General features: G+C 37.5%; 1 protein-coding gene across 2 annotated transcripts in view; it reads right to left on the bottom strand.

The window, feature by feature from the left end:
* The window catches only part of PLOD2 (procollagen-lysine,2-oxoglutarate 5-dioxygenase 2), a 77,414-nt gene that overhangs the window by 12,824 nt on the left and 39,325 nt on the right, over positions 1 to 25,265 (bottom strand). For both annotated transcript variants that reach the window (XM_067555677.1, XM_067555761.1), the window contains exons 5-11: positions 24,326 to 24,438; positions 21,994 to 22,057; positions 20,796 to 20,893; positions 17,875 to 17,976; positions 12,049 to 12,174; positions 9,734 to 9,855; positions 577 to 681 (exon numbers count right to left, since the gene is read on the bottom strand). In XM_067555677.1, coding sequence (XP_067411778.1) covers positions 577 to 681; positions 9,734 to 9,855; positions 12,049 to 12,174; positions 17,875 to 17,976; positions 20,796 to 20,893; positions 21,994 to 22,057; positions 24,326 to 24,438 — 730 coding nt within the window. The remainder of the gene's footprint in view (positions 1 to 576; positions 682 to 9,733; positions 9,856 to 12,048; positions 12,175 to 17,874; positions 17,977 to 20,795; positions 20,894 to 21,993; positions 22,058 to 24,325; positions 24,439 to 25,265) is intronic.

The raw sequence follows: 25,265 nt of genomic DNA, 5'->3' as shown, positions 1-25,265 counted from the left end.
TATGTTCCTGCCTTTGCATATGCCTTCAGTGGAAGACGACCTGTCTTCTCCCGCTTTGTGCATCCAGACACCTAAGCCCTAGAGCTATGCACGAATTGGGGGGGAAGACAGGCACTCCTCCACCTAACTGTCCTGTGAGTATGCTCACTTCACCTACCTTTTGCTCTTTACCATTTTCAAGTGAGAAAGTGCTTCCATTAACCAGTAATTAGGTCTGATTATTTTTCCTACAGAAAACTCAGCATTCCTTTAAAGCAGGCTTTTGCAAAGAAGAAACCAAGATTAATTACAAAGTTAAAAAAATGTTTGCCACTGGAATGGTTTAGTGGTCTGTTGGCAGGTCCGTTCCTCAGTTTTGAAGGCAATGGCAGCACACAGTTTGCAGTAACATGATCACCTTGTGCTCCCTCTCAAATAGAGTGGAATGCAGATAAGCTCCAGCGTGAATTGTGCTGATTTTCTCTTACAATAATTCAATGCCTGAGAAGGAACAAGTAAAAAAATGGGGATCCTGGAGAGTATTTCCAGACTAGGGAAAATCAACATCCTCAGTTTTAAGGCAAAGATATATCAAACCTGTTTTGCTCTATCAGAATTCTTAAAGTCTTTGGGTTTGTCAGCACAACATCCGCATCTATGCTGAAGTAATAGTCACAAGCTTTATTCTGACGACAAAGGTCCCTGCAAAGAGAGAAAGCAGCTCTTAGCAGGCACTCTTATGATGTTAAAAATAAGCTTATGTGAAAAAGTCAAGGACATTTAAGAAATACTTGATAAAACTTTTCCAACTCAGGGGCCTAAAATCATGTACTTAAATCCACATTTAAATGCTTAAGTAAAAGGGGTCTCCTTTTCAAAGGTGCTGAGCAATCTCCTGCTTCTGCTGACTTCATTGGGAATTGCAAGTGCTTCACATCTCTGAAAATCTCCAGCTTGCATTTAGATGCCTAAATATGGACAAGTTTGCAAGTGTTGGCTTCCGTATTAATGTATAACTGAGTGTCTAAGGAGCTTTCCTTGAACAAAGAAGCTACAGATGTGATCTGCTGATTTGAATGGTAACAGAACTCCCTTCCAGGAAGCTGTTAACTGAAACCCTTAGCAAAATACAAGGGGATGTACTTTCACCAACTAAAGAGGGGCCGGGAGAGAGGGGGAGAACCAGGGTTCAGCTCCACGCAGCTCCCTGCTGGGTGCTCAGCTGCCCCTGGGTTTCTCACCTTTCCACTCCCAGCCGGGACTGGGGGGAGGAGAGGGCAGCTACCTGGGTCTTCTCACCTCTGGTGGGGAGATCTGCACCCTGCCAGGAGTGAGGAGCTGAAACCCCAGGGAGCAGCAGGGCTCCCAGCAGGGAGCCTGGGTGGCAGCCTGGCTTGGTGCGAAGACCCGGTAGCAGCCCAACTGGGGACCTGGGATTTCTTGTCAATTTTGCAGCTCCAGTACAGCCAGCCGATGTAAGTAATGCAGTGTCTACATTGACACTGCATCACCCTAACTACCCCGACATAAGCCCTATGCCTCTTGTGGAGGTGGAGTTATTATGTCAGCATAGTAGGGCACTTACATCAGCAGAAGCAAGGCTGTAGTGTACACAGTGACATAGTTAGGTCGACATAAGGCAGCTTATGTCAACCTAACTGTGCAGTGTAGACCAGGGCTCAGAGTCAGTTGTCACCACAGTTGCAATAATCATTTGAGCTGAATTCCTAAAATAATACTGAGTTAACAGGAAGGATAGTCCGTACAATGAAGAATTCATTGAAGAAGAGGTGTTTATGCACAGGTCCATGTTTGATAGTCCCAGGTGAAAATACAGGCTATTATTTAACCGACTCCTCCTTCACAGCCAATGTTCCATCATATGACTTTCCTACATGTTTGTGTCAGGTTATGAATTATGATTCCTGAATTTCCGGTAATTCTTTACACTCAATACTTCCATTTGACACTGGCAGAGTTTATTTCAGTCTATTAATTTGCTCTGGCCAAAGCTTTGTAACTTTGCCATAAAATTCATTTGGCTTTATTATTAGCAAATAAAGCCCCAACTAAATAGCATAGGGTTTTTCCTTTTAATCAAAATGTGAAAATAATCCATATAGATCGTTTTTAACCATATACTACATAAAATGAAACCAAAAATAGCAGCTTTAGATTCATTTTTTGGCAGACATAACTGGAAAAATTAACTAATTCTCTTCAAATAAAATGTTGTAGGCAATTTGTGGGACTTCAACTTGGTATTTTTACAAAATAAATTGTCAGAGTATTGTGTTAAAACTGGCTTGATGTGTCTAGTGTTAAAAATCCTTCTGTACTTCATTCAAATATATTAATCTAAATGACAGGCTATTAGACATTTGAAAAGCTTCCAAGTTAACATATAACCAACAGACAAGTGATCTATTTGGAAGCCTTTAAATATTACCTTAAATATAAGTGAATTCATTTGTAATAAATGAAGTTATAATAATAATTTTAACCAACAACAACAAAAAAAAAAAACAACCAAAAATCTTCAAATCCAGTTTGGACTTCCTGACCTTAGTTTGAACTCTTTCATTTTTAAAATCTTTCCTTCCATTCACACTGAAGTATTATAGGATGGATCGCTAGGTTAGAACTTCACTTTTAATTGTGAGTTTCCTTGCATTTCTACAATTTTTGTAGGAATTCTGGTTCTTATCTCCGCACTAGCAAACACCATAAACAAATCCTCTATAAAATTCCCTAGTTTTGGATTATTCATAACATGGAGTTATAAAAAGAAAACCTGCTCATAATGATGAAATTCAGATTTACTTTTCTAAGGTTTTCAATGCAGCCTAGTAGCTTTCCCTTGGAAAAAGAAATAATATTTTAGTCTTCTGCTTCAGAATATTATGTTTTGACAATACCCTAGTCTCTAAGGACACATACACTAGGATAACACGTGACACTACTCCTTAAGGACATTAGGGTTCCAATACTCAAGGATTGTCCCGGAGACAGGGCCGGATTTCCAACTAAACACAGTAGGCACATGCCTAGGGGTGCCTAAACACTGGTGGATTACCATACAGGACAACAGGGCCCGAGCCTAGTGGCCCTGACCAATTTGGGGGCCTCACATGAGCGCCGGAACTCTGACCCCCTGCTCCTCCTCCTCTTTCCCGGGGACCCGCCATCCTGCTCCTCCTTTTCCCCCTAACGCCCTCTGGCCCCTGGCTAGGTCAGAAACTGGAGCCTGGGGGTGAGCATATTCCCCACACCCAGAGCTGGCCGAGCAAGTCACCCCAATCCCCCCTCCCCTCCTTGAATGGAAAATATGAAGGTCAGCTGTAGACCGGAAGACTGCTGAAGATCTGTGCCTAGGGATGTATAAAGTGTAAATCCGGGCCTGCCTGGAGTCTCCAGGAATTTTAGATTAATCTTTCATTAAAGATTATGTCATGTGATTAAACCTCCAGGAATATGTCCAACCAAAAGGGGCAACCCTAATAGCAATGACAAATGGGCTGTTTGCTTTTCAAAGATGCCCAAGTCATATACTTTTTAGCTTAAACGCCTCAAGGAGAATTTTATTCCCCTTGCCTCAGATTTATTCCTTTTGCTTCAAATTTTGCCTTTATTCCCCTTGCCTTAGATTTATTTTAGTAGTATAAAATAAAGTAGAGATGAGAAGTGGCTAGTAGGAGAAGACAGTTTCTGTGAGAGGGTTAGAATACTGTTGAACTCCGCTTATCACTTGATCCTCTGTGACAGTGAGGATCTCAGGAAAAGGAAAAATGTCACTGTTCTTTTGTGCACAAAACTTTCCACTGAGACCATGTGATCTTGAAATAGGTTACTGCTAACCCACAGTAATGTTTTGGGAAGAGATATATAATCGAATCAATTTCCTCTAACAAACAGCCATTTAAAATGTCTGCAGGCATGATTTGTATTTGAAATTGAGGCAGACTATCATTTTCTGCCCTTCTTAGTTTGGAAAGAGAATTTCAAGTCTGGAATAGATGACATAATACCTAAGGACATATTCAGACTTCTCTTTATGAATACCCAATCTCCCACTTGAATGTCCTAATTGAGAAACACCTTAAAGAAATGGTGCACAGTGATATTATACAACATTCACCTCTCACGTGTGTCTTATGAAGGACGAAGATTAACCATCAGTATTAACAGCCATTTGGTGAATGTGAGTTAACCATTGCATTATATAGTTTAGTCATTCCTGCTCAGTTGGAGCTGAATTGAATAGATGTGGTGCCTTTTCCATAAGATGTTAGTAGCATACAGTTCCTGCCATGCCATAATTTGTCATCTAGATCTTGTTACCCTTGCCTTGGGTCAGCAGGTGACAAACTGCACTTTGCAATTTCTGAATCTCATTAATGAAATCATTCAGAACAGTATATACCAGCATTTCTGTCCCAGTAGAGATAAACATACCTAACCACACAATGGATAAAGGACTAACTTTCATTTATTAAATTAAGCCTGTGGAGCAGAACTACTGTAGTGGCTCTACTGCATCCTGAAAACTGTAAAAATCCCCTGAAGTGGGAAAGAGGTAGTGGGGGATCATCAAATAAGATGCTAGGGACTGATAATCCTACCAAGGACTGAACAAATTATTTCTTACATTTGTCACAGCCTGAACATATTCACTCTAGAGTTTTCTGTTATACCAAAATCTACAACAGCTGGTTAAATTTTTATACCCAAATTACAAGGGTGAATATATCCAAGTTCACAGTTGAATTGGAAAGAAAAATGACAATAAAATATCACACATATTCCTTGAAGACAAGGTTTTTAAAAAATGAACAACAGAAATTTCAAGAGATGTGCATACATTGAGAGAGTGCTCAGATGGTATTACATCTTTCTTTTTCTCTTTTTTATCCTCCCTCCTTCTGCTCTCACTTTGGTTCTACAGCTGGTGCAAAGAATGTCCTTTTGTGTTCCCAATATAGATTACACTCTGGAATTATATCAAAAACCATTGCTGTTAATGCACTGACAATACACAGCTTTAGGTCTTTTCAATGACAGCCAGCATTGCCACCCAGTTGTCACAATGTCTGAGAGGTAAATAGGTAAATATACAGATGGAAAGCAACTGTCTCAAACTTATCCCAAATAAGACATAAATGAAAATGGGGGAAGAGGGAATCTTTTTATCAATCTATCTGGGAAATTAACTGCAACAACAGTTGAGGAGATCTGGTCTCCAATCTTCATGGTCTTGGAGTTCTACTGGACTTATTGATTGATTGATCCAGGACACTCAGATTGTAACATTTTCCACCTTTTCTGGCCAAGTAACTGTGTTCCACGATTATATCAGCTCCAGGTTAAATTCTGCAATTGACTGTACATAGTGATGAAAATGGAAGCCGAATGGATACTATAACTAGTCCATCACAAGGTTGACTGCCTCTTAAATGTACTTTAAAAAAAATCTGAGAACACATCAATGTTCCATGCTTCTGTCGCCTCATATGAAACTAAATAAAACTCCATCTTGGTTCTGGTAAGGGTCTTAATGGAAAGTAGTGGGGGATAGAAAAATGAAAATCTACCCCATCTAATGAACATGCTGTGACAAAAGATTGCCCAAAGCAAAACCAGGAATGTCACAGGACTCTGCCATAAGTTTTAGAATGGCAGGTAGGATTTGTGGCAGGATTTTTGTCTTAAGATGGCAGGTAGGATTTATGCATGCCCTTCTCAGCATATTCTTTGTAGTGATAAGAGATGAGCAGAAGGTAATGTGCTACATAATGGATCTGATACAGCCCATGAATCTATGGATGAAGTCAAGAAAATTGGGTCTATTTCTCACAAAACTTGGATATATAAATTAGAGTGGTCCAGTTGTATGGAGCCCTGGCATCTGTACAAAACCAATGTTTACTGCTTTGATAAGGTAAAACAGACTGACTAGAAAATAAATCCAAAATTAAGAAGTCAGGAACTGAAAATAGACATTCACTAGTCAAGAAATTTATGCAATGTTGATTGATGGATTACTTCTATTTGTTCAAACACATATTCCCACAAGGAATCTGTTTAAGACAATGGGCCAAATTCAGATGCAAGTTTAAGGGAATCTCAGAGAGAAGCAAAGCAGTAAAAGCAACTTACAAGTGGGGGTGGTGAAGAATCAGTTCATATTGCAGATACTGAGGTGGCCAGAAGATGATGTATTGTAAATTACACCAGTTTAAATGACTTTTGAATTTGGCCCAAGCCCATCAGATTGTAACAACTGTGTGAGCATTGCTTGAACTATGCAATGAAATCTTGAAAAACAGTCAGGTCTGTGAAGAGTCACTCTTTTCAATGCATTCACATTGGAATACTGAAGGGAATGGAATGAAATTATTCTGAATGCCAGATGAAGAGAAGACATGGCTGAGAGAAAGCAGCAGATATATCCCACAGGGAATTTGTGTAGCAAATCTAATCCAAAAGTTTGTTGGATTTATCAGAAGAAAGCAAACATACATTTTTCAGATGTCCGCAGGAATCAGATTAATTTCAGAAGGGAGAGGAAACAGACCTGGAGGAAGTTCAACACATAGTTGAACTTGAAATTGACTTAGAATTGATTTTAGGTTGAATTAAGATGATCTGTCAATTTATATTTGCATTACTCACTTTAAAATTCCTACTTTTAATAGTTATTTAATTACAATGCAATTTTTTGGGGTGGCTTCTATATAATTATTTACACTTTCTCTTTATGCTACACATCCCCTTGAAGACAGAGACAGTTAGCAAGGGGCATTTCAGAGGAGAAGCAACATGGGCCAAATTATATTTGTATTGTTGTAGAAATAAGTATCCAGTGTTATGTTTCACAATGTGATTATACTTTTATCTTACAAAGGGGAGTCTGATAGAATGCTACACAACGCTGACAGACATGTTTACTGCAGCTGGGGGGAGGAGGTGGGCTCTTTCCTGTTTTTAATATTCTGGTGAATAGCTAGTTTATAGCCACCACTCCTGCCACCCATTTAAATTATTTATAATCCACCGGATCTCAAAGAGTCTTAGGGGCTTTTGTATGTTGTTGTTCTGCTTTCTGTTACATCCTGCTACTGTAAACTTCAGGAGAGAAGGCAGAGATCTCTAAGCTCTTCAAGTGAGATCTGGAGCTTAGCATTCTAATATGGTATAAGCTTATTACTGAAGATAGCACTGCCTTGTTATGCTTGTACAATAGTATAAATGGGGGAGGTGAGAAGATCCGCTAGACCTGTGCATACAATAAACCAGCTCACAAGTTTTCAAGTGCAGTATGTGAATGCAGAGAAAAAGCAGACTCTTATTGATTTTTTTTTCAAACCTGCAAACATCAAAAGAGCAGCACAGAGCAGACTCCATTATCCTCTGTCTACCTTGTACAACTAGGGTCACGCCTAAAGATGGATGAAGAAATAAGTCAACTGAGGAAATATCCTTAATCCCTGGAATCTAAGTGATGTTTGACCGTTAATTCAAAAGAAATTAAATGGGACTAGAGGAAGATAGTTTAACATACAGAATTGTTAATCTAACTGTATCTTGGAACCCTGCATGATGCAGTACACATTTTTACATGACCCCATAACATACAAATAAATTTAACCTCTTACATTAGGATACATATGTTAAAGAACTACGTAGGCATGGAGAGAAAAAGATGCAGGACAAAATATATAAATACACAAAGGCCAATATCAGCCCCAGCATTAGGCATGCAACTTCTATTCATGTCTAACAGAGCAGCACCTTGGTTGCACCATGGATGCATTTGGCCTATAGATGTAATAAGAGACACCACTGGTATCTTCAGTGATATCTAAACAGGCTCTAACAAGCTTATGAGGAGAATGTGGTCCATTAGCCATCCTCTCTAGTCAGTGGGTTTGCCAGCAGACAGGAAGCATTTATATATCTCCCTAACAATTTAATGGTTGTTTCTTACTACCAAATTTGGATCATCTGGGGTTTAGCTGTGCTTCTGGAGTTGTAGGTGTTATTCTATTCTGAAACTTCTAATTCTGTTTTTACAGTGAGGGTCCTTTTCTTCATTATTACTATGCCTCCAAGGAAATAAAAGGCCCCAGAGAACACTCAGCAGCAGGTAAGATTGCCAGAAACACATCGGTAATACGAAATGTGCCTTTTTAGGGAAAGAAAATACCTATAATCCCCTAAATGATGTAGACCATTAAGTCAAAAGATCTTAAACGGGAATAAAGATAACATCCACTGAAGCTTTAAATCAACAATTCTCAATACCAAATGAACAATAGCTAGGAGCCCTGTATGATGCAATTCCTCTCCCCTAGGCATTGTTTTGCAATGTCCAGAGAATAATCATGATTGCAATTTCTCATCAGAAGTCCCTGGAAATATAGTTTTAGAGGCCATTAAAGACATGAAAGCAAGACGTAAAATTGAAAGCAGCTGCATTTACATTTAGAACAAAACATGGGAAAAGACCAAGAAAGGTCTGCTAACAGTTAGCACCTGATGTAATTCTACATAGCACTAAGCCTTTCCCCTCACAAATAATAAATAAAATATTGAAAGAAAATGTACTTTTACAGCATAAAACAAAAGTTATTGTAAACCCATTGAGTAGGAATGTATATATTTGGTATTAGAGAAAGAAAATGGATTATTAAGAAGTTTGATCTGGCATTTAACATAGTCTCTGTAGAGACTATATGAATTCTCACTGTTAACTAGTGCGAATAGACCAAAGCCATAAAGCCATAAAATACAGATCAAAGCTCAGGTTCCAAACTACACCCACTACGATACACTACATTATAAATCTTTGGGGAGGCTCAGAATGGATTTGAACTAATGAAATTAAAATTAATGAAATAGATGCCAGATGCAAAATCTGGATCTGGGTTCAGTTTCTGACCCCCACCCTATTCCATATCTGCAGAAAGAGAAAATTCTGGTGTGTTCATCTCCAGATCAATATCTACTTCTACACTAAATATAATTTTACTGTAACAAACAAGATGGAAAATGTAGAGTACAAGAATGCATAGATATGATGCATCTTTGAATGCAAGCTGTATTTTTTCCTTGACACATCATTCTATACTAACTTTGTTTTAGGTTTTGAATATATGTGCTCCCATAAAAATAGCATCAGAAACAATACAATTTTTCAGAAATTAACATTTCTTTTTAAACTTGAAATAATATCCACATTTTGTAGTGTAATGTAGTATAAAATTTGACGTGTATTTTATGTTGTATCATTTACTTTGTTTTGCATATTGTGCTCTTTTTAAAAAACACAAATTTATATTTGGACAGATTTTACTGCTCATCATATATGCTTAGAAATATGTTCATGTTCCTGCCAGATATACTTCATGAATAATCCACAACATCTGTTCCATTCCTATATAATCTATTCCTCTCAATATTCTTAAAGCCTTCATCAGAAGTCCAAATGATAGATCATTTAAACAAAGTCAAATCCAAGCCAATAAGAGATGCCTTCACAAATGAACAACAGATTCTTATATTAAAAACAAATGTAATGGTATACATAAGGAGGACTGGACATAAAACTCTCAATATTACACTTTGTGTGTCTAAATAGAGATTTATTCCATGAAAACTCTCACTTAAGTGTCTATCTATTCATCTTCTATTGAAAATTAACTTAACGTTTGTATGCAATTTTTAAAAAAGGATTTAGAAAAACAGAAGTTACATTCCCATGTTCCTGACTTCTGCTTGACTCAAGTTCTCCTCGGGTCCAACAATTTTTATACTTCTGATAGCCTTCTTGGCTTTCTCCCAAAATTTCTTGATGTGCTTTTCGTGATAAACCTCCTGTAATCATGTTAACATAATTCAGAATTAATGTAAAATACCAATTAGTGTGCAATAAGACACAAATAATAAAACACAGTGTCCAAGTACAAATTGTACTATGACAGGAAGAAAGAAGAGGTGATTGCAATTTTTGCAGATATCTTCAGAATACTTTCAAATACAAAAACAAGCTCTTCAACTGAAGAATTTAGAAAAACAACTGTAATGCAACAATGGAATTCATAATACTGTGGTTCTAGTATTGGGGAATCACAAACTGTTTACATTATAATTTTGCTGGATGCATATTTTGCAACCTATAGCCCCACGACCACAATAAAATCTGTACAGATGAACCCTTATGCCAATGCAAAGTCCCATGGACTTAGTGGGCTCCAGAGATGCAGGGGTCCACCCAAACACATCCAGTTACAGGATGCAGGCTTAGAGCTACATAAAGTGTATGTAAGAGATCAGTGTTTGATCTTAGCCTCAGTCTCTGACTTTCATGCTAGGAATGCTATAGAGATAGTGCCTATCACGCTCTCCAATAATCTCGGATGGCCAGTAGGAGGAGAGGCACAAAACTTACTTTGGCTAGAACCACTTTTCCTCACAGTTAGGAAGTTTGTGATGACATGAGACCTTTAAAATGGATGAAGGTGCAGAAACTGGCTGGAAACACTGACTGAAAGAACGGAACGTTTGTGCGGGGGAAACGGGGTGCAAAGAATCTTCATCCAACTGGGTAAACCCAACATTTCTGTGTTTATTCATAGAAGTGCTGAATATTTGATAATTCCCTCAGAAATTACTTTTTATTTATTATTTATCTTGATTGCTAATTTCCTTAGCTATGCCTTACAGTTCTCTTCAGCATGCAATAGTTTCAGGCCAAGTTTCTGTTAACGTGGCTGCTTTAGAATAACTAAAAAAACGCACCTGAAATCCCCTCCAATTCCCCCCCTCTTTATATTAAAAAGAGGGAGGATAACCAACTTCTTTTGATTATTTCAAAGGCTATTTAACTTCTGATTGGTGAAATGACGCACTATTTTTGCACAATGATCAAAGCCCATCATTTTTTTACTGGTCTACACTTTACATGCTTTTTGCCAACCCCCAAAAATATATATTCATAAAGCTTGAGGGCCAATTCCTGGTTTCATCATCAAAGCATGCCATGGCACTGATGTCAATGGGACCAAATACCTGTGTAAAGAGAAAAAATGTAGGGACAAACCCTGTTATCACATCACCTGTGGGCCAATCCTGCAAAGACTGTCATTACTCATATGATTAAGGATAAGATTATGTCATGGAATCCGTGACTTCCTGTGACCTCTGACATTTTCTGCTTCAGCTTGGGGCAGGGAGGGACAGCTGTCAGCTGGCGGGGAGCCTGTTGGTTCCCTGCCCTCATGGGTGGGAAGAAAAGGGGCCCTGGAACTCCAAGTCCCCACAGGTCCCAGGCACCGCTCCAGGCAGCGGGGGCCCACAGACACAGAGCTCCCAACCCTGGCCCCCTATTCCCTGCCTCTGCAGGCATTGGGGGAGGGGACCCTGACACATTGCTCTCACCCCAACCCTACCCCTTCCCCAGTCAGCCCCATTTTGCATATATTGTTATTTTTCGTAAAAATCAAGGAGAAGTCATGGCTTCCGGGAATTTTTGCTTCTTGTCCGTAACAAAAATATAACAAAATAATTATAACAAAAATAACCATGACAAAATCTTAACCTTACATGTGATTAATGCTACTAAAATCAACAGGTCATAAGTCTCTGCAGGATCGAGCCCTGAAGTGATTAGCAAGGAGCACTCTAAAAGTAAAAGTCAGCCCATCTGTTCTCCCTTATGTGTGTTTCAAACGGAGATGGAGATTCAAATATCTTTCACTTTAAGGCTAGTGACCTCATGTAATCCAAATGTTATGACAAACAGCAGGAGCCCCAACTGTAATAAAATAACATTGAGGACTCTGTCACAGCAAGCAGAAGAAACTAATCCTATTGAATTAAAGGCTCCAGAAAGTGCCTCTTGAATTTAACCAAATAAGCCCTTTGAGAACTGTGCCGTTGCTGTTTAATAAAATGATATCATCATATATTTTCCATTGCTGTTTACCATGTTACGAAATATCTCAATTACCTTTATTCAAGTGCAATTGCTAAAATGTAAACTGCTGAAGATAGTTCCCGAATACTTACCTTATTATGAATGAAGATACTAAGTGATTCCTTTGGGTAATCCAGAGTCAAAAGTCGGTCTAAAAATTTAGGTAGGAAAGGAGTTGGTTGTTCAATGAAAACACCAATTGTAACCCTTGGATATTCCTAAAAGAAATAATATGTTGACACAAAACACAACCAGTAACATTTGCCTCCTCTCTAAGACTACAACCGTATGAGTTCAGTCCTGCTTTTAGCATAGTTGAACTAAATCACGTATCTAAATAAAAAGGATTTAGGTTTATTAGGAACTGGGGAACCTTTTGGGAAAGGAGGAACCTATACAGGAAGGATGAGCTCCACCTAAACCAAAACAGAACCACACTGCTGGAATTTAAGATTAAAAAGGTCGTAGAGGAATTTTTAAACTGAGGGCTTGGGGAAAGCCAACAGGTGTGGAGGAGCATACAGTCCGTAAAGACATTCCTTAGGGGAGTGTTCTATATCTTAGTAAAGAGGAGAGGATAGAAGTTGATTAACTACAGGTAGAAACTGAAGAGAAACAGTCAAACGAAAATATCCTATTCAATTACACCACATGAAGGCAGACAACTAAATATTGACAAATTTTATAAATGCTTGTTGTATACAAATGCAAAAAGTCTAAAAAGACTAAGATGGTGGAACTTGAGTGCCTGGTATTAAAATGAGGATATTGATATAATAGGCCTCACGGAAACTTGGTGGAATGATGATAATCCATAGGGCATGGTAAAACCAGGGTAGAAAATATATAGGAATGGCAGAATAGGTTGCACTGGTGGGGGAGGGGGAAATGGCACTATATGTGAAAGAAAGCATAGTGCCAAATATAGTAAAAATCTGAAATGAATCAAATAGTTCCATAGAATCTCTGTGGATAAAAATGCCATGCTTGAATAATAGGTGTATAACAATAGGAGTATGCTACTGACCATCTGACCAGGATGGTGATTGTGAAGTGCTCAGGCTGATTAGAGAGGCAACAAAAACAGAAAACCCCATAAGAATGGGAGATTTCAACTATCCCCATACTGACTGGAAACATGTCACCTCATGATGGGATGTAAAAATAAAATTTCTAGACAGCATTAATGAGTGCTTCTTGGAGCAGCTAGTTCTGGAACCCACAAGGGGAGAGGAAATTCTTGATTTAGTCTTAACCTGGTCCAAGAGGTTAATATAGCTGAACTGCTCAATAATAATGACCATAATGTAACTAAATGTAATATATTTGTATGGGGGATACAAGAGTGAAATGCCTGCACATTAAAACATACACACCCCAAATAAAAAAAAGGTAGAGGACCAAAAAAAATGCTAGCATGGCTAAGAGTAAAACAGGCGGTTAGAGATTTAAAAAAATCTGTTAAAACTTGGAAGTGAAATACTACTGAGGAAATATAAAGGAGCACAAATTCTGGCAAGTCAAGTGTCAAATTAGACAGGCCAAAAATGATTTTGAAGCAAAAGACAAACACTAACAGCATTTTTTTGGGGGAGGTGGGGGGTACATAAGAAGCAGGACATCTTCCAAACAGCCAGTACGGGTCACTGGATGATTGAGGTGTTAAAGGAGCACTCAAGGAAGACAAGGCCGTTGTGGAGAATCTAAATGAATTATTTGCAATAGTCTTCTCTGCAGAAGATGTGAGGGAGGTTCCCGCACTGAGCCATTCTTTTTAGGTGACATATTTAGGAACTGTGCCAGACTGAGGTGACAGTACAGGTGGTTTTAGAACAAACTGATATATGAAACAGTAATAAATCACCAGGACCAGACGCTATTCACCCAAGAGTTCTGACAGAACTCAAATATGAAATTGCAGAACTACTACTAGGTGGCCCATTGGTCTGACCCAGTATGGCCATCCATTCTTATGTTCTTAACTAAATTCTCTACAAGTTATTTTCATTCTCAGTTTTTCTACTGAACATTGCAGGTCAAGGTTTTAAATTACTGACCTATGAAAGAAATGCACATAAACACTGGAAAAACAATATTTCACAAAATAATTTTAAAATAATATGCAAAATATATTCAGTTAATATTTTAGTTATAGAAAATATATTTTAGTTGTGTAAAGAGAAACAAAGACTGATTTTAAAAATCAATTACATAACTGAATTTATGCCACAAAATATCTTGCTCATCCATATAAGAGTTCATTAATGCATGGAAAGCAGCCAAAGACTGGCAATGCATAAATCTTATAAACAATTCATGCCCTACTTTCCTACTAACAGATTTATACTCAAGGAACTATTGATGAGTCAGCTATAGTAGATATAAATTGTAGATACATTTTACTGTAGTTCATTACCATAAAAATTTGTAATCACACGAATAGTTGGTTGGTACTTGCTCATTAGCATTAAGCAGCAGTTATTTTTCTGTTTGCAATTTATGGTAACAAGAATAATTAAATAATTTACACAGAGTTTAGTATTTATTCTTTGTTAGAGTAAAAATACTACATTTATCATTAAGAATGAAAGAGAAGTGTTGTAAAGCCAGGCAAAGTGTTTTAAACCATTTAAAAGCTAAAATTATTTTGGACTTGCATGTGATGGTTTATAAAAATTACCAGAATGTTATATAAAAAGATCATCATCATTAAAACAAAATTAGAAAACTTTTTATCTAGAACAGGTTTGTAAGTTAATTGAGACAGAAATCTAAGCTTCTAGTAATGTACTCCTACACACAAAGATTTACCATAAAATATATTTTTCTACCTCTAGACAGCTAATATAAACATTTTTAAAACTCATTGCAATGGACTTCAGACTGAAACCAAATATAGGTATAAAAGATTTCAAGTTAGTTGTCTTTAAGCAAGTCTACACCCACTTACAGTGTGTCTGCGTAAGAGATCAGGATGTGTTGAAATTTCAGTGTCATTGTCCATATGTGAGACACAAGGTGGGTGAGGTAATATCATTTATTGGACCAACTTCTGTTTAGTGGGAGAGGAGACACACTTTCAAATTACACAGAGCTCTTATTCAGGTCTGGGAAAGGTAGTCAGAGCTAAATACAAGATCAACCAGACAGCACATGTTCTATCTGGTCCATCATGGAATCAGAGTAAGGAGACTTTTCCAGATGGCTAATAGAAATAAAAAATTACATTTCAGTAGATTCTAGCAGAAGCACATGTAAGCAGAGAGAATAGTAATTGAAGTCTGTAATTGCAGATTCCAGTATTAGAACTCTGAACGCAGAATTTGGTTCTATTTACCATGACTATATCTTGAGTTCCACCTTTTAGTAGAGAAGAGCATATAGTTCTTGCTCAAATCTAGGTTTCCAACACCTCAGATCTGAAGGATCTGAGATCTATATTTTGGTTCAATACATTATAAAAATAGGGGTCACTGCATAATTCTGATCCACATGGTGATTTACATTTTTATCCCAATATTCTGGATTTATCACATGTGAGGTTTTGGTTATGTCTTGTTTATATTTTATGGAAATCCTTACAAAACTCTAAGCCTGCCTTCAAATTTTAGGTTTAATTTGGTAGGAACAATTATTCATCTGTACTGATCTCACTTGTTTGCCTTTTAACGCTCATCTTTCCATAAGCAGCAGATGGGTGGGTAGGTAAGGATGTCTTTTCTCAGAGAAAAATACAAGACAATGTTCTGTATATATATATTCTGTATATATACAGTATATATTAACAACAGCCTGTGGGAGTAGTTTCCCTCAGATTTGGGAAAGAAATGGGAGAATGAAATTGGGCCTTCTTTTCAATTCTGAATGGGGAAGGATCAGGACAAGCTATGAGTCTTTGAGGTTTCAGAAATAGTTCCAAAGAAATTAAACTCTACCATCCTGTTATAATTCAGATTTTAAGAATATGAAGAGTGCCAAATATTCACGATGATACTAGCCTCTGAACCCTAAGGCAACCATTCTACAAAGGAATTATATTTGTATACAGAAATCATATCTAAACTTGTCCAGATCTAGGTAAAGAGAATCATTTGAGATGGAATCAGTCTAAAACTTTTGTTTTACCTCCACATAGCTGGGATCAGTAATCTCAAGATCTTTACTTGCATGTTAAGGGAACTGAAAAAGCTCAGAATCCATAGACCAAGTACATCAATACAGAGAGTCAAATAAAGCTGTACAAAAAAACTCTGCTAGGGCCCAGAGTTGTCATAGGTGGTGTATTTTTCACTGAAGATTTTAAGCTGTTTGGAACCACGCAGGTCAGAATTAAATGTATATTCAGAAGAATGAAATACTGCTTCATACTCAGAAGCCATCGATAAACATGCTTACAAAGCTCTAAGAAAAAAGATCTCACTATTACTACTGGCAGAAGAAAGATTTGAAGTGAAAAATATGCATTATATTAAGTATAGTGCCTTCAGAACAGATACCTTTCAGCTCTGGGCAGCTATCCAGTGGCCAATTATTTCACATTACTCTCTATAGGAGTGTGCACAGGCATGATTGATTAATTAATTAATTATCACACCAATATATTAGTATGATCATTACTAACTCTATTAGCAAAACTCCAACTACCTTATATTCTCAAGCAAACTTTAATTTAGAATTTGAGGGCAAATATATATACACCTTGAAAAGAGCCTGATTAGAATGTCGCAGTTTCAAAAACAAAACAAAAAGCACTACATGTAAGAGAGTTTGTAAATAATTTAAATTCCAGCAATGACATTCTACCCATAGCTCTGCCCACACTCAACTTATTGACCAGTGACCCTTTTAGCCTGCCATCATACACTCATCTGCATTCACAATAGGGGCCACAGAGCACCACTATCCTCACCCTCATTGTACTTGCACCACCAATAATATATGAACCAGGAGACTTAACCCTCCTCTAATCCACCTCTTCCATTACAGGCCAGGAATCAGACTAATAAACTTGTTGACAAAAATCAGAGGGTTCTTTCTAGAACAGGGCTCAAATCCATAGTATGTTTGTAAATGGTCTGCCTCTAATGAACTCAGTATAGACTGTAAAAGCCTGACATGGAGGGGCAGAACCCCAGCCCCAGGGTGTTTCCAGGACAGGTCCAGCCCTTGTGTTTTGCCAGGGTTGGGTGCAGCCTCACTGCCAAGTCCATGTCTCCGTGCAGTCAGTGGCCTGTGCTTCCCTCTGCCATACTGGAGCCTCCACATTTATTTATTGACAAAATATGCAGAATTTTAAAATATTGTGCACAGAATTTTTATTTTTTGGCACGGAGTTCCCACAGGAGCACACTGTGCTAATGTTATGGCATTTGGGGATTCCTCTATTCTGGGAATCCCCAAGTAGCTAATTAAACCGACTTTGTGTTTGTTGTGTTGTGGCACAGCAATGCAAAGCAGCTGGTATGAGGCCAATGATCTGACCTTTTGATTTTTTATTATTATTACCACACATGTAGAAGCAACTGCTCCACTATCATTGCACTGTTTGGATAAATGTTTTTTGTTTACTGAACACATACCCTCTCTAAGCACAGAAGATTTTGGTCTTAATTCCCATCAATTGATTACTAATAGTAAGAATATTTTTTATTTAAATTTATTGTAATTATAGTAATGGGAAACTTATGCCAAATTATAACCAATATGAAAATATGACATTAGGCATTTAGCAGTACTGACATGCTTGTAACTCATAAATCTGTTTTCATTATTCTGTATATCTGACATATGAAAACAGCCTGAAGTGTACTTAAAATGTAACATTATCTATTGTAGTCCTTTTGTTTCAGAAAAATCACTTTATGTGCACTGAAATTCATGTATTATAAAGTGTTCAGTTATAAGTGAGATATACTTACTTTAACCATTGATAGGTCTAATAAATCTAAATCACAAACACCACATCCAGTTTCACGTGTCCAAGCATTAGGGACATAATTTCCAAAGTAACTGAGGTAAATCTGGTAAGCAAAAGAAGAATTCATGTTAACTATATGTAAATGTAACCCATCTCTGTCACTTTTACTAATCAGTGTTAATCCTCAAAATAGGCTTAATGAATTCTATAGAGGTATGCTTTTCTTCTTTAAAAAAAAAAAAAAAAAAGACACAAACAAAAAAGACCTGCTAAAAGCCATTTTGACTACTTGTACAAGATACAGGGTGTCTTCACTGACGGTGGCAAATCCGCCGCCATCAGATTGATCTATCCGGATCGACTGAGCGGCAGCGAAGACCCGTTCAATCGATCTGGAAGTCAATTCAATTAAACCACCTCCGCAAAAGGCATAGTGCTACATTGACGAGTACGCAGTTCCCATCAGTGCAGCATAGTGGAGACAGCGTGCGGAAGAGGATACAGGAAGTTGATGTAAGTTATGCAAGCTACCGTGCATAGCTTGCATAACTCCCATTGACTGCCATGGAATTTCCCTGTAAGTATAGACCAGGCCACAGATGTATCATTCTCTGGAATTTGTGGTTACAGCTTCAAAAAGCTGAACAACTGTGGTGGGCATTAAAAAAAAAAACGTATACTGCATTGCACCTGTCTTTGTAAAATGCCACAATTGATGCTTTGCCAAAAATTATCATCACAACCAAGTTAGTACCCTTCTTGTATCTGATGGCCACTGGCATTTATGGGAAAATAGAGATGGGCAAAGGGCTAAACTCCCTGGGAAGGGTGAAAGGATTATATAACATTTAGAAGATACAGATGCCCAGATGACAAATGAATTGGACTGAAGCTTTTTCCCTTTCTGAATAGCTATTCCGGGACCCAGAAGACAAAGAGTGGAAACATTTCATAGAAGCATCGGGCTCCTTGACAGATTCTTTAGACGGTTGTGTTGGCAGCTTTGGAATTGGCTCCAAATCAGTTATATAATTATTCTGATGATGTCCTGTCTAGGGTGCTGTGTCCTCTTGGAAACCATATTTTATCCACTATCACTTTAGCAAACAAGGTCTCATCCAAATTTATATTACCATTCTCATGGGTTAAATGACTTCTTCCATACTATCATAAAGCCTGTTTTAGAATTTTGTGTACTCATATGCCTTACAACCATCCCTATTACACTCAATGAATAGGCAGCAAAATTTCCCATGTGAAAACTGCTCCACAGTAACTCAAATGTTACAATTTGCTTGTATTTGACCTGATATGTTTATTTCCCCTCTTCTTCATCAGATGTAGTTAATGGAAAATATTTATTATAGCCAAACAAAAAATAAAGTGTTACCTGACTTTCAGATATCTTTAAATAAATCTGTAAGAGAGCTTAGCCAAATAAAAATATTACACCAGCACAAAGATAACTACACTAAGGAAAAACGTAAAGAACACTTTACATTATTGCTATAATTTTGTTACTACCTTTTAGATAAAAATAATCCACTGAATCCTAATCTGAGTTCAACAGAACATGTACAAAATAGAAGTTTCTTGCAAATACTAAGTATTTACATTTTGGAGATTATTTCAATGTGCGGCCATTCCCCAGCTGGTGAATGTTTAAATGCTTTTCTAACCTGTTTGTCACATTTATGCATCTCTGCTTAAACTCTATTGCCACAGAAGGGCCCAATGATAGACTGACAAAATGGCTCAGAGTAACTCCTAGGAGGATTTTTTTCCTGCTTCAGTAAGTTTTTAGACTAAAATTTTAAAATGCTTCTGCTCCATGACAGAAGGGGGTGAACTACTGTATGACTAAAAACAGGAATCAAGTTTTGTTTAATATAGACTATTTTGGGAATTCGGTTTCATCCGATCCATTTGTTAGATATATATTACAGGTTTTTTAAAAACAGGAAAAATACATTTGTAGAATCTGAATGTTGATGGGTAAATAGAGGTACTAGCTAGCGTCAAATAGAATTAAAGCAAATGTTAGGACAAATAAGAAAAAAATATCTACTAAAACCATTCCCAGAACCCATAAAAAAGTGTTAGCAAATGAGACCTAAAGTATGTTCTAGATGACATTACAACCCAGAGCTGATCTTTTCAAATGTTTTCAATTACTAGCTTTTATATTATCTGTAGATTAAAATTCATGAAAAAAGAGTAGTACAGTTTACATCTAATACATATGACTAGAAGAATACATGCAAACATTAACACTTGTACAAGGAAGCAATATGGAAGAAATATCCGCTATCTATTATGTATTTTAGAAATATAAGTCAACCACAGTTTACCATATCCAATAGAGTAGATACTAATTTAAAAGATGAAATACTAGGGGGAAAACTCTGGGCTGGGATTTTAAAATGAGTGGTATTGACTGGCAGGACTATGGTGGTAGTAGCAACCTTGAAGGACTATACTCCACTTCTGTGCCCTGCCTGGGACTTCTCTTTCCCAAAGCCTCTACATACTTCACTCGCAAAAAGCCTCACTATGCATAAATCACCTACTGTGATTATCATGGAATAAAGTCAAAGTTCTCCACTTGCTGTTCAACAATGATGATGTGATGTTCAATCAAAATATTAGCTTTTGAAATTCAGAGCTACAATCCATTTGCTAAGCGAAGAACGAGCAGTTGCTGTAGCTTATCAATACAGTGACCATGGACTAACAGGCTGAGGAGTACGCTATCAGCACGATACATGAAAGGTTAGCCATGTGATGCTTATTAACTTCAATCAGAAAGTGAGCAACTCATTTCCTGGTGCCATGCTGAAAGCTGATTTCCGTTTCTTTCATTTTCTGCGCCCTTATTAAAACTGGCCCTTCATAAAAGCCAAAGAAGTGACTGTCACTTACTTTAGTGGGGCCATTTCCATGTAGAGTGACGGGCAGCGTCTCATACATTGAATTCCTAACTCTTACTCTTCCTTCTTCAAATTTCAAGAGAACTTCATCTGCAAATTAACCAGCATTTTAACAATAAAATAAAATTATTAATTGTAGGATGCTCAAGCTATCGGTGCTATGTCACAATTAACACACTACATTTATTCTGGTACTTTGTAAATTGTGGGCGTAGTAGGTAGAGCACTGGATTGGGACTCAAGAGACCAATGTTCAATTCTTGGTTTTGCCACTATTTTGCTGGGTGAACGTGGGCAAGCACCTTTCTGCCTTGTGTCTCAGTTTACCATCTGTAAAATTGAGATACTGTAATGATACTGACCTCCTTTGTAAATAGTTTGTAGTCAATGGATGAAAAATGGTATAGAAGACCTAGGTATTAAGTAGTTAAAAAAAATCTAATGGGTTTTCTTACTACCTTAGTTTCTAAGCACTGTATACATAAATTAGATGTGGAGGATAACATCCATAGGGGACTTCAGAGTTTTTTATGCTACATCCTTCACATGTTTAAGGAAGCTTTGCTTAGGGCTTGTGCTATTTTATAACCTTAACTTTCCATTTATGAAGGAATGCAGTTGAGTTATTCCACAGCAGAAGGTCAAAAATAGAAGTAAGGAAAGAAGTTTATGCATACACAAAAAAAGACTTTCAATTAAAATTATGATAATCCAGTCAATGTAAGGAAATTTAAAATTAAAGCTAGCCTTTTTCATTATGCCTGCTATTAGAGTGATCTCAAATGAATATGTGATTTCAGTGCCCATATGTACTTTGCAAGCCCTAATTAAATTTAGTTATAAGAAGGATGAAAAAGCCAGTCTTAACTTCACATTCACTGTTTGTTTTGATATATTTATACTAGATTTTGTCTATTTAAATCAAATTTTTGCTAGTGATAAATAAAAATCAATTAATATTGTAAATATCTGATCCAAAAGGCATAATAATCTTACTTAATGTATGCATCATGGAGTAATCTCTTGCACACATGTATAATTTATTTTAAATAAGGGAGGAGACAACTATTTTCACTTTAAAGCAAACAAAAAATATATAAATGACAGACACATATGCAGCACACGCCAATCAATATATGTGCTAATACACATATTATATGTGTACCATATTATATAAAATATATACATACCAACAGCTCCATTCAGGATCTGGAAAATGTTGCACTTGTGGTCCAAAGTAATGTTAATACGTGCCTAAAAATTAAAAATAGCAAAGACACTGAGGTATTATAAAAATTAGCATAGCACATGTTTAAATGTATTGACAGAAGATAAAACATAAAAAGCATACAACTTTTAACTGGTTATCTGTTTTGGGATCTAATTACAAGTTTTTAATCTTTCAGGGCTCTTCTTTTTCAAAGTCTCATTTTGCTTTAGAGCTCACAGTTTCTTGCATACGTCTAGAACATTTGATTCATCAGAAAATTGTTTAAATTGATATAATACAAAAGCAATGAGTTTGTTTTAAGTTCTGTAAACTCAGTAAATGGAGATCATGACTTTCCAAAGGAATCACAGTTTGGCAGTATAAGCTAGAGAGAAGTCTCTGCTTGTGTTTTCTCTCTAAAAAACCCAAAGAAGTCATAGCCACATAGAATTAGCATTTTTAAAAACACAAAATAAAGCATATTTCTTAAAATATAAAAGTTAAAACTAAGCTTCATGATATAATACAATAATCAGTGGCCCTAATATACAGAGCACTACAAAACAGAAGTTTCTACCCTTTCCCCCTAGAAACTAATTAGGGCTTGATTGTATATTCATTGAACACCCCCAAACTCTCCTTAACTTCAGTGGTGTTTAGACTGCACAAAGAATTCAATATCAGGCCTAAAAGATGATCTGCAAATATTTTTAAAGTATTTCATTGCAGTGAAAACATCACTTTGCAAGGATCAAATAGGAATTCTGTGCTGCAGCTCTGATTAACTACACCTCTGAAACTCAGGGTATGAGTTACATTTGTAATTATAGATTTAGGTGCCTGGTTGTAGGAACCCAAATTTAAAAAATGTAGATCTAGGCATATAAATATCAAACAGAAAACATTTGTAGTGAGCTTTGAATTACACTATTTCCTTTGGGCTCTCCAGATTTCCTCACGTATTTTGTAACTTTGTTTCACCCAACAATCAATTGTTTGATTTTATATACATTTCAAAGGATTTCAGGTCTCAGTAATCCATTCCCTTTATCCCATTTTGTAAACTCCAAATTACTTCTAAAGCATGACCTTCTGAAACTTCAGCATGTCATTCTGGTTCCCAGACTCTTCCACACTGGGACCTCTCTTTCCATACCAGGACCACCCCATGATCTCCTCATTTGCTGGGACCTAATTGAAACTCCCATCTAGCAATATGGGATGGATGGGGGGATTGTGCTCCCCACGTTGAGAATCTCTGTTTGGTGAAACTTTAGAAAGCAAAAGGTACCTGCAGGCAGGTCCTGGCATAGCAGGGGAAAAAAAGAAAACGTTGGGTGCAGCAAAATGGTGAATTCATTCTTGGCAATGCCAAATTCCATGGCTGCAGAACTGACTAAGATTAATGGGGCTGATCATCTCTCAGAGCTATTATTTTAGCCAATGCAGTGATGCCTTCCTGGATCGGCAGACAGCCTGAAACAATATTCTCATAAATTCTAAGGTCAGAAGGGACCAATATGATCATCTAGCCTGACCTCCTGCACAATGCAGGACACAGAACCTCACCCACCCACTCCTGTAATAAACCTCTAACTTATGACTGAGTTATTAAAGTCCTCAAATCATGGTTTAAAGACTTTAAGGTACAGAGAATCCACCAGCAAATGAGCCAGGCCCCATGCTACAGAGGAATGTGAAACCCCCCCAGAGCCTTTGCCAATCTGCCCTGGGGGAAAATTCCTTCCCGACCCCAAATATGGCAATCAGTTAAACCCTGAGCATATGGGCAAGACTCACCGGCCAGACACCCAAGAAAGAATTCTCTGTAATAACTCAGAACCCACCCCATCTAACATCCCTTCACAGACCATTGGCACATCTACCATCAGTAGTCAAAGATCAGTCAATTGCCAAACTAGCCTGTCCCATCATACCATCTCCTCCATAAATTTATCAAGCTCAGTTTTGAAGCCAGGTAGGTTTTTTGCCCCCACTGCTCCTCTTGGAAGGGCTATTCCAAAACTTCACTCCTCTGATGGTTAGAAACCTGCATCTAATTTCAAGTCTAAACTTCCTGATGGCCAGTTTATATTCTGAGCCATGATCCCCCTGAAACCTATTCATTCCCCCTAGGCTGCCAGCCCCTGCAGAACAGCAACCATCTTTGCACTGTGCCATTTACAGCTAAGCACAGAAACTTTTTTTTGTTCTTAGGGAGTTTGTAACAGCCTTCTGACAGTATAATTGAAGCAGCAAGTGATTTCAAGGAGATAGAACTACTATTAAGGAGAAAACCAGTCACTACATACCCTCTGCACTGGGTCAATATAGATTTTGGTATAAAACAGCCGGTCATCATCATTATCCTGCAGGTTCCATTGCTGTACAATTTGGTTTATATATGGTGCATAACCAATAAATCCTGCAATGTCACACAAGAGAATTTATTTCTATTTGAAAACTAGCTTTCTGTTAATTCCATTGCACCAGTCAGACTGCAGCGTAAACATTCTCTGCCAGCTGGCGCAGACAAAATAAATTCATCAGTTTCCAGCCAGAACTCATCTCCAAAGACTTATGTCTTCATGAAATACATTTTGAATAGCTTTCCGCTGCTTAGTTAGTTTTCCTTATAATAGTATTTTTAAAAACATGGAGTATTCTGGGATCTGTTTGAGATGGTTAGAAGAAAGACTCAGAGTTCCAGGGTGTGGGTCTGAGGCTATTACTGCTGCTAAGAAAGAAGTGATCCAACTGTGGAAAACAGCATGAAGCTAAGCCTTAGTGTTGTCAGTCTCCCCTTGCTGGCAGGGAAATATAAATCCAATATACCAGAACAGTACAAGACATTCAAGAAATGTAGCTGAAACTTGTTATACATCACATTTACTTCAAAGACCAGAAAAAAAAAAGCACGGATTAGGTTGGGTGGGGTTAACTCTCAAAACTCTGCCCACAAAACTCCACCCACTCATGAGTCCAAGAAAAGCCCAAGATGAGATGCTGTGCACAATAGATTGTGCAGCTTTTCATAGTGACCATATTTCCTTTGTGACTGCTTTAATCAGCAGTGAAATGGTTAACCATGCTGACATTTAAGTGATAATAGTTAGGCTTCCGAGTTAGCACTTCACTGAAATCAACAGCAATAGGTCACACTTCTCTCAGAGCTATTGCTTCAGGCTGTCTGCAGACTCAGATGAACACTACTTTTTAAAGTTACGTCTACAGTACAGCCAAGGTGCTGCA

The sequence above is a fragment of the Emydura macquarii genome, unplaced genomic scaffold (assembly GCF_026122565.2).
Source record: "Emydura macquarii macquarii isolate MOO-44397 ecotype Brisbane River unplaced genomic scaffold, CSIRO-AGI_Emac_v2 contig_18, whole genome shotgun sequence".
Taxonomy (NCBI): domain Eukaryota; kingdom Metazoa; phylum Chordata; order Testudines; family Chelidae; genus Emydura; species Emydura macquarii.
Note: the sequence above shows the minus strand (reverse complement) of the source record. Positions and strands in the feature narration are given on the sequence as shown.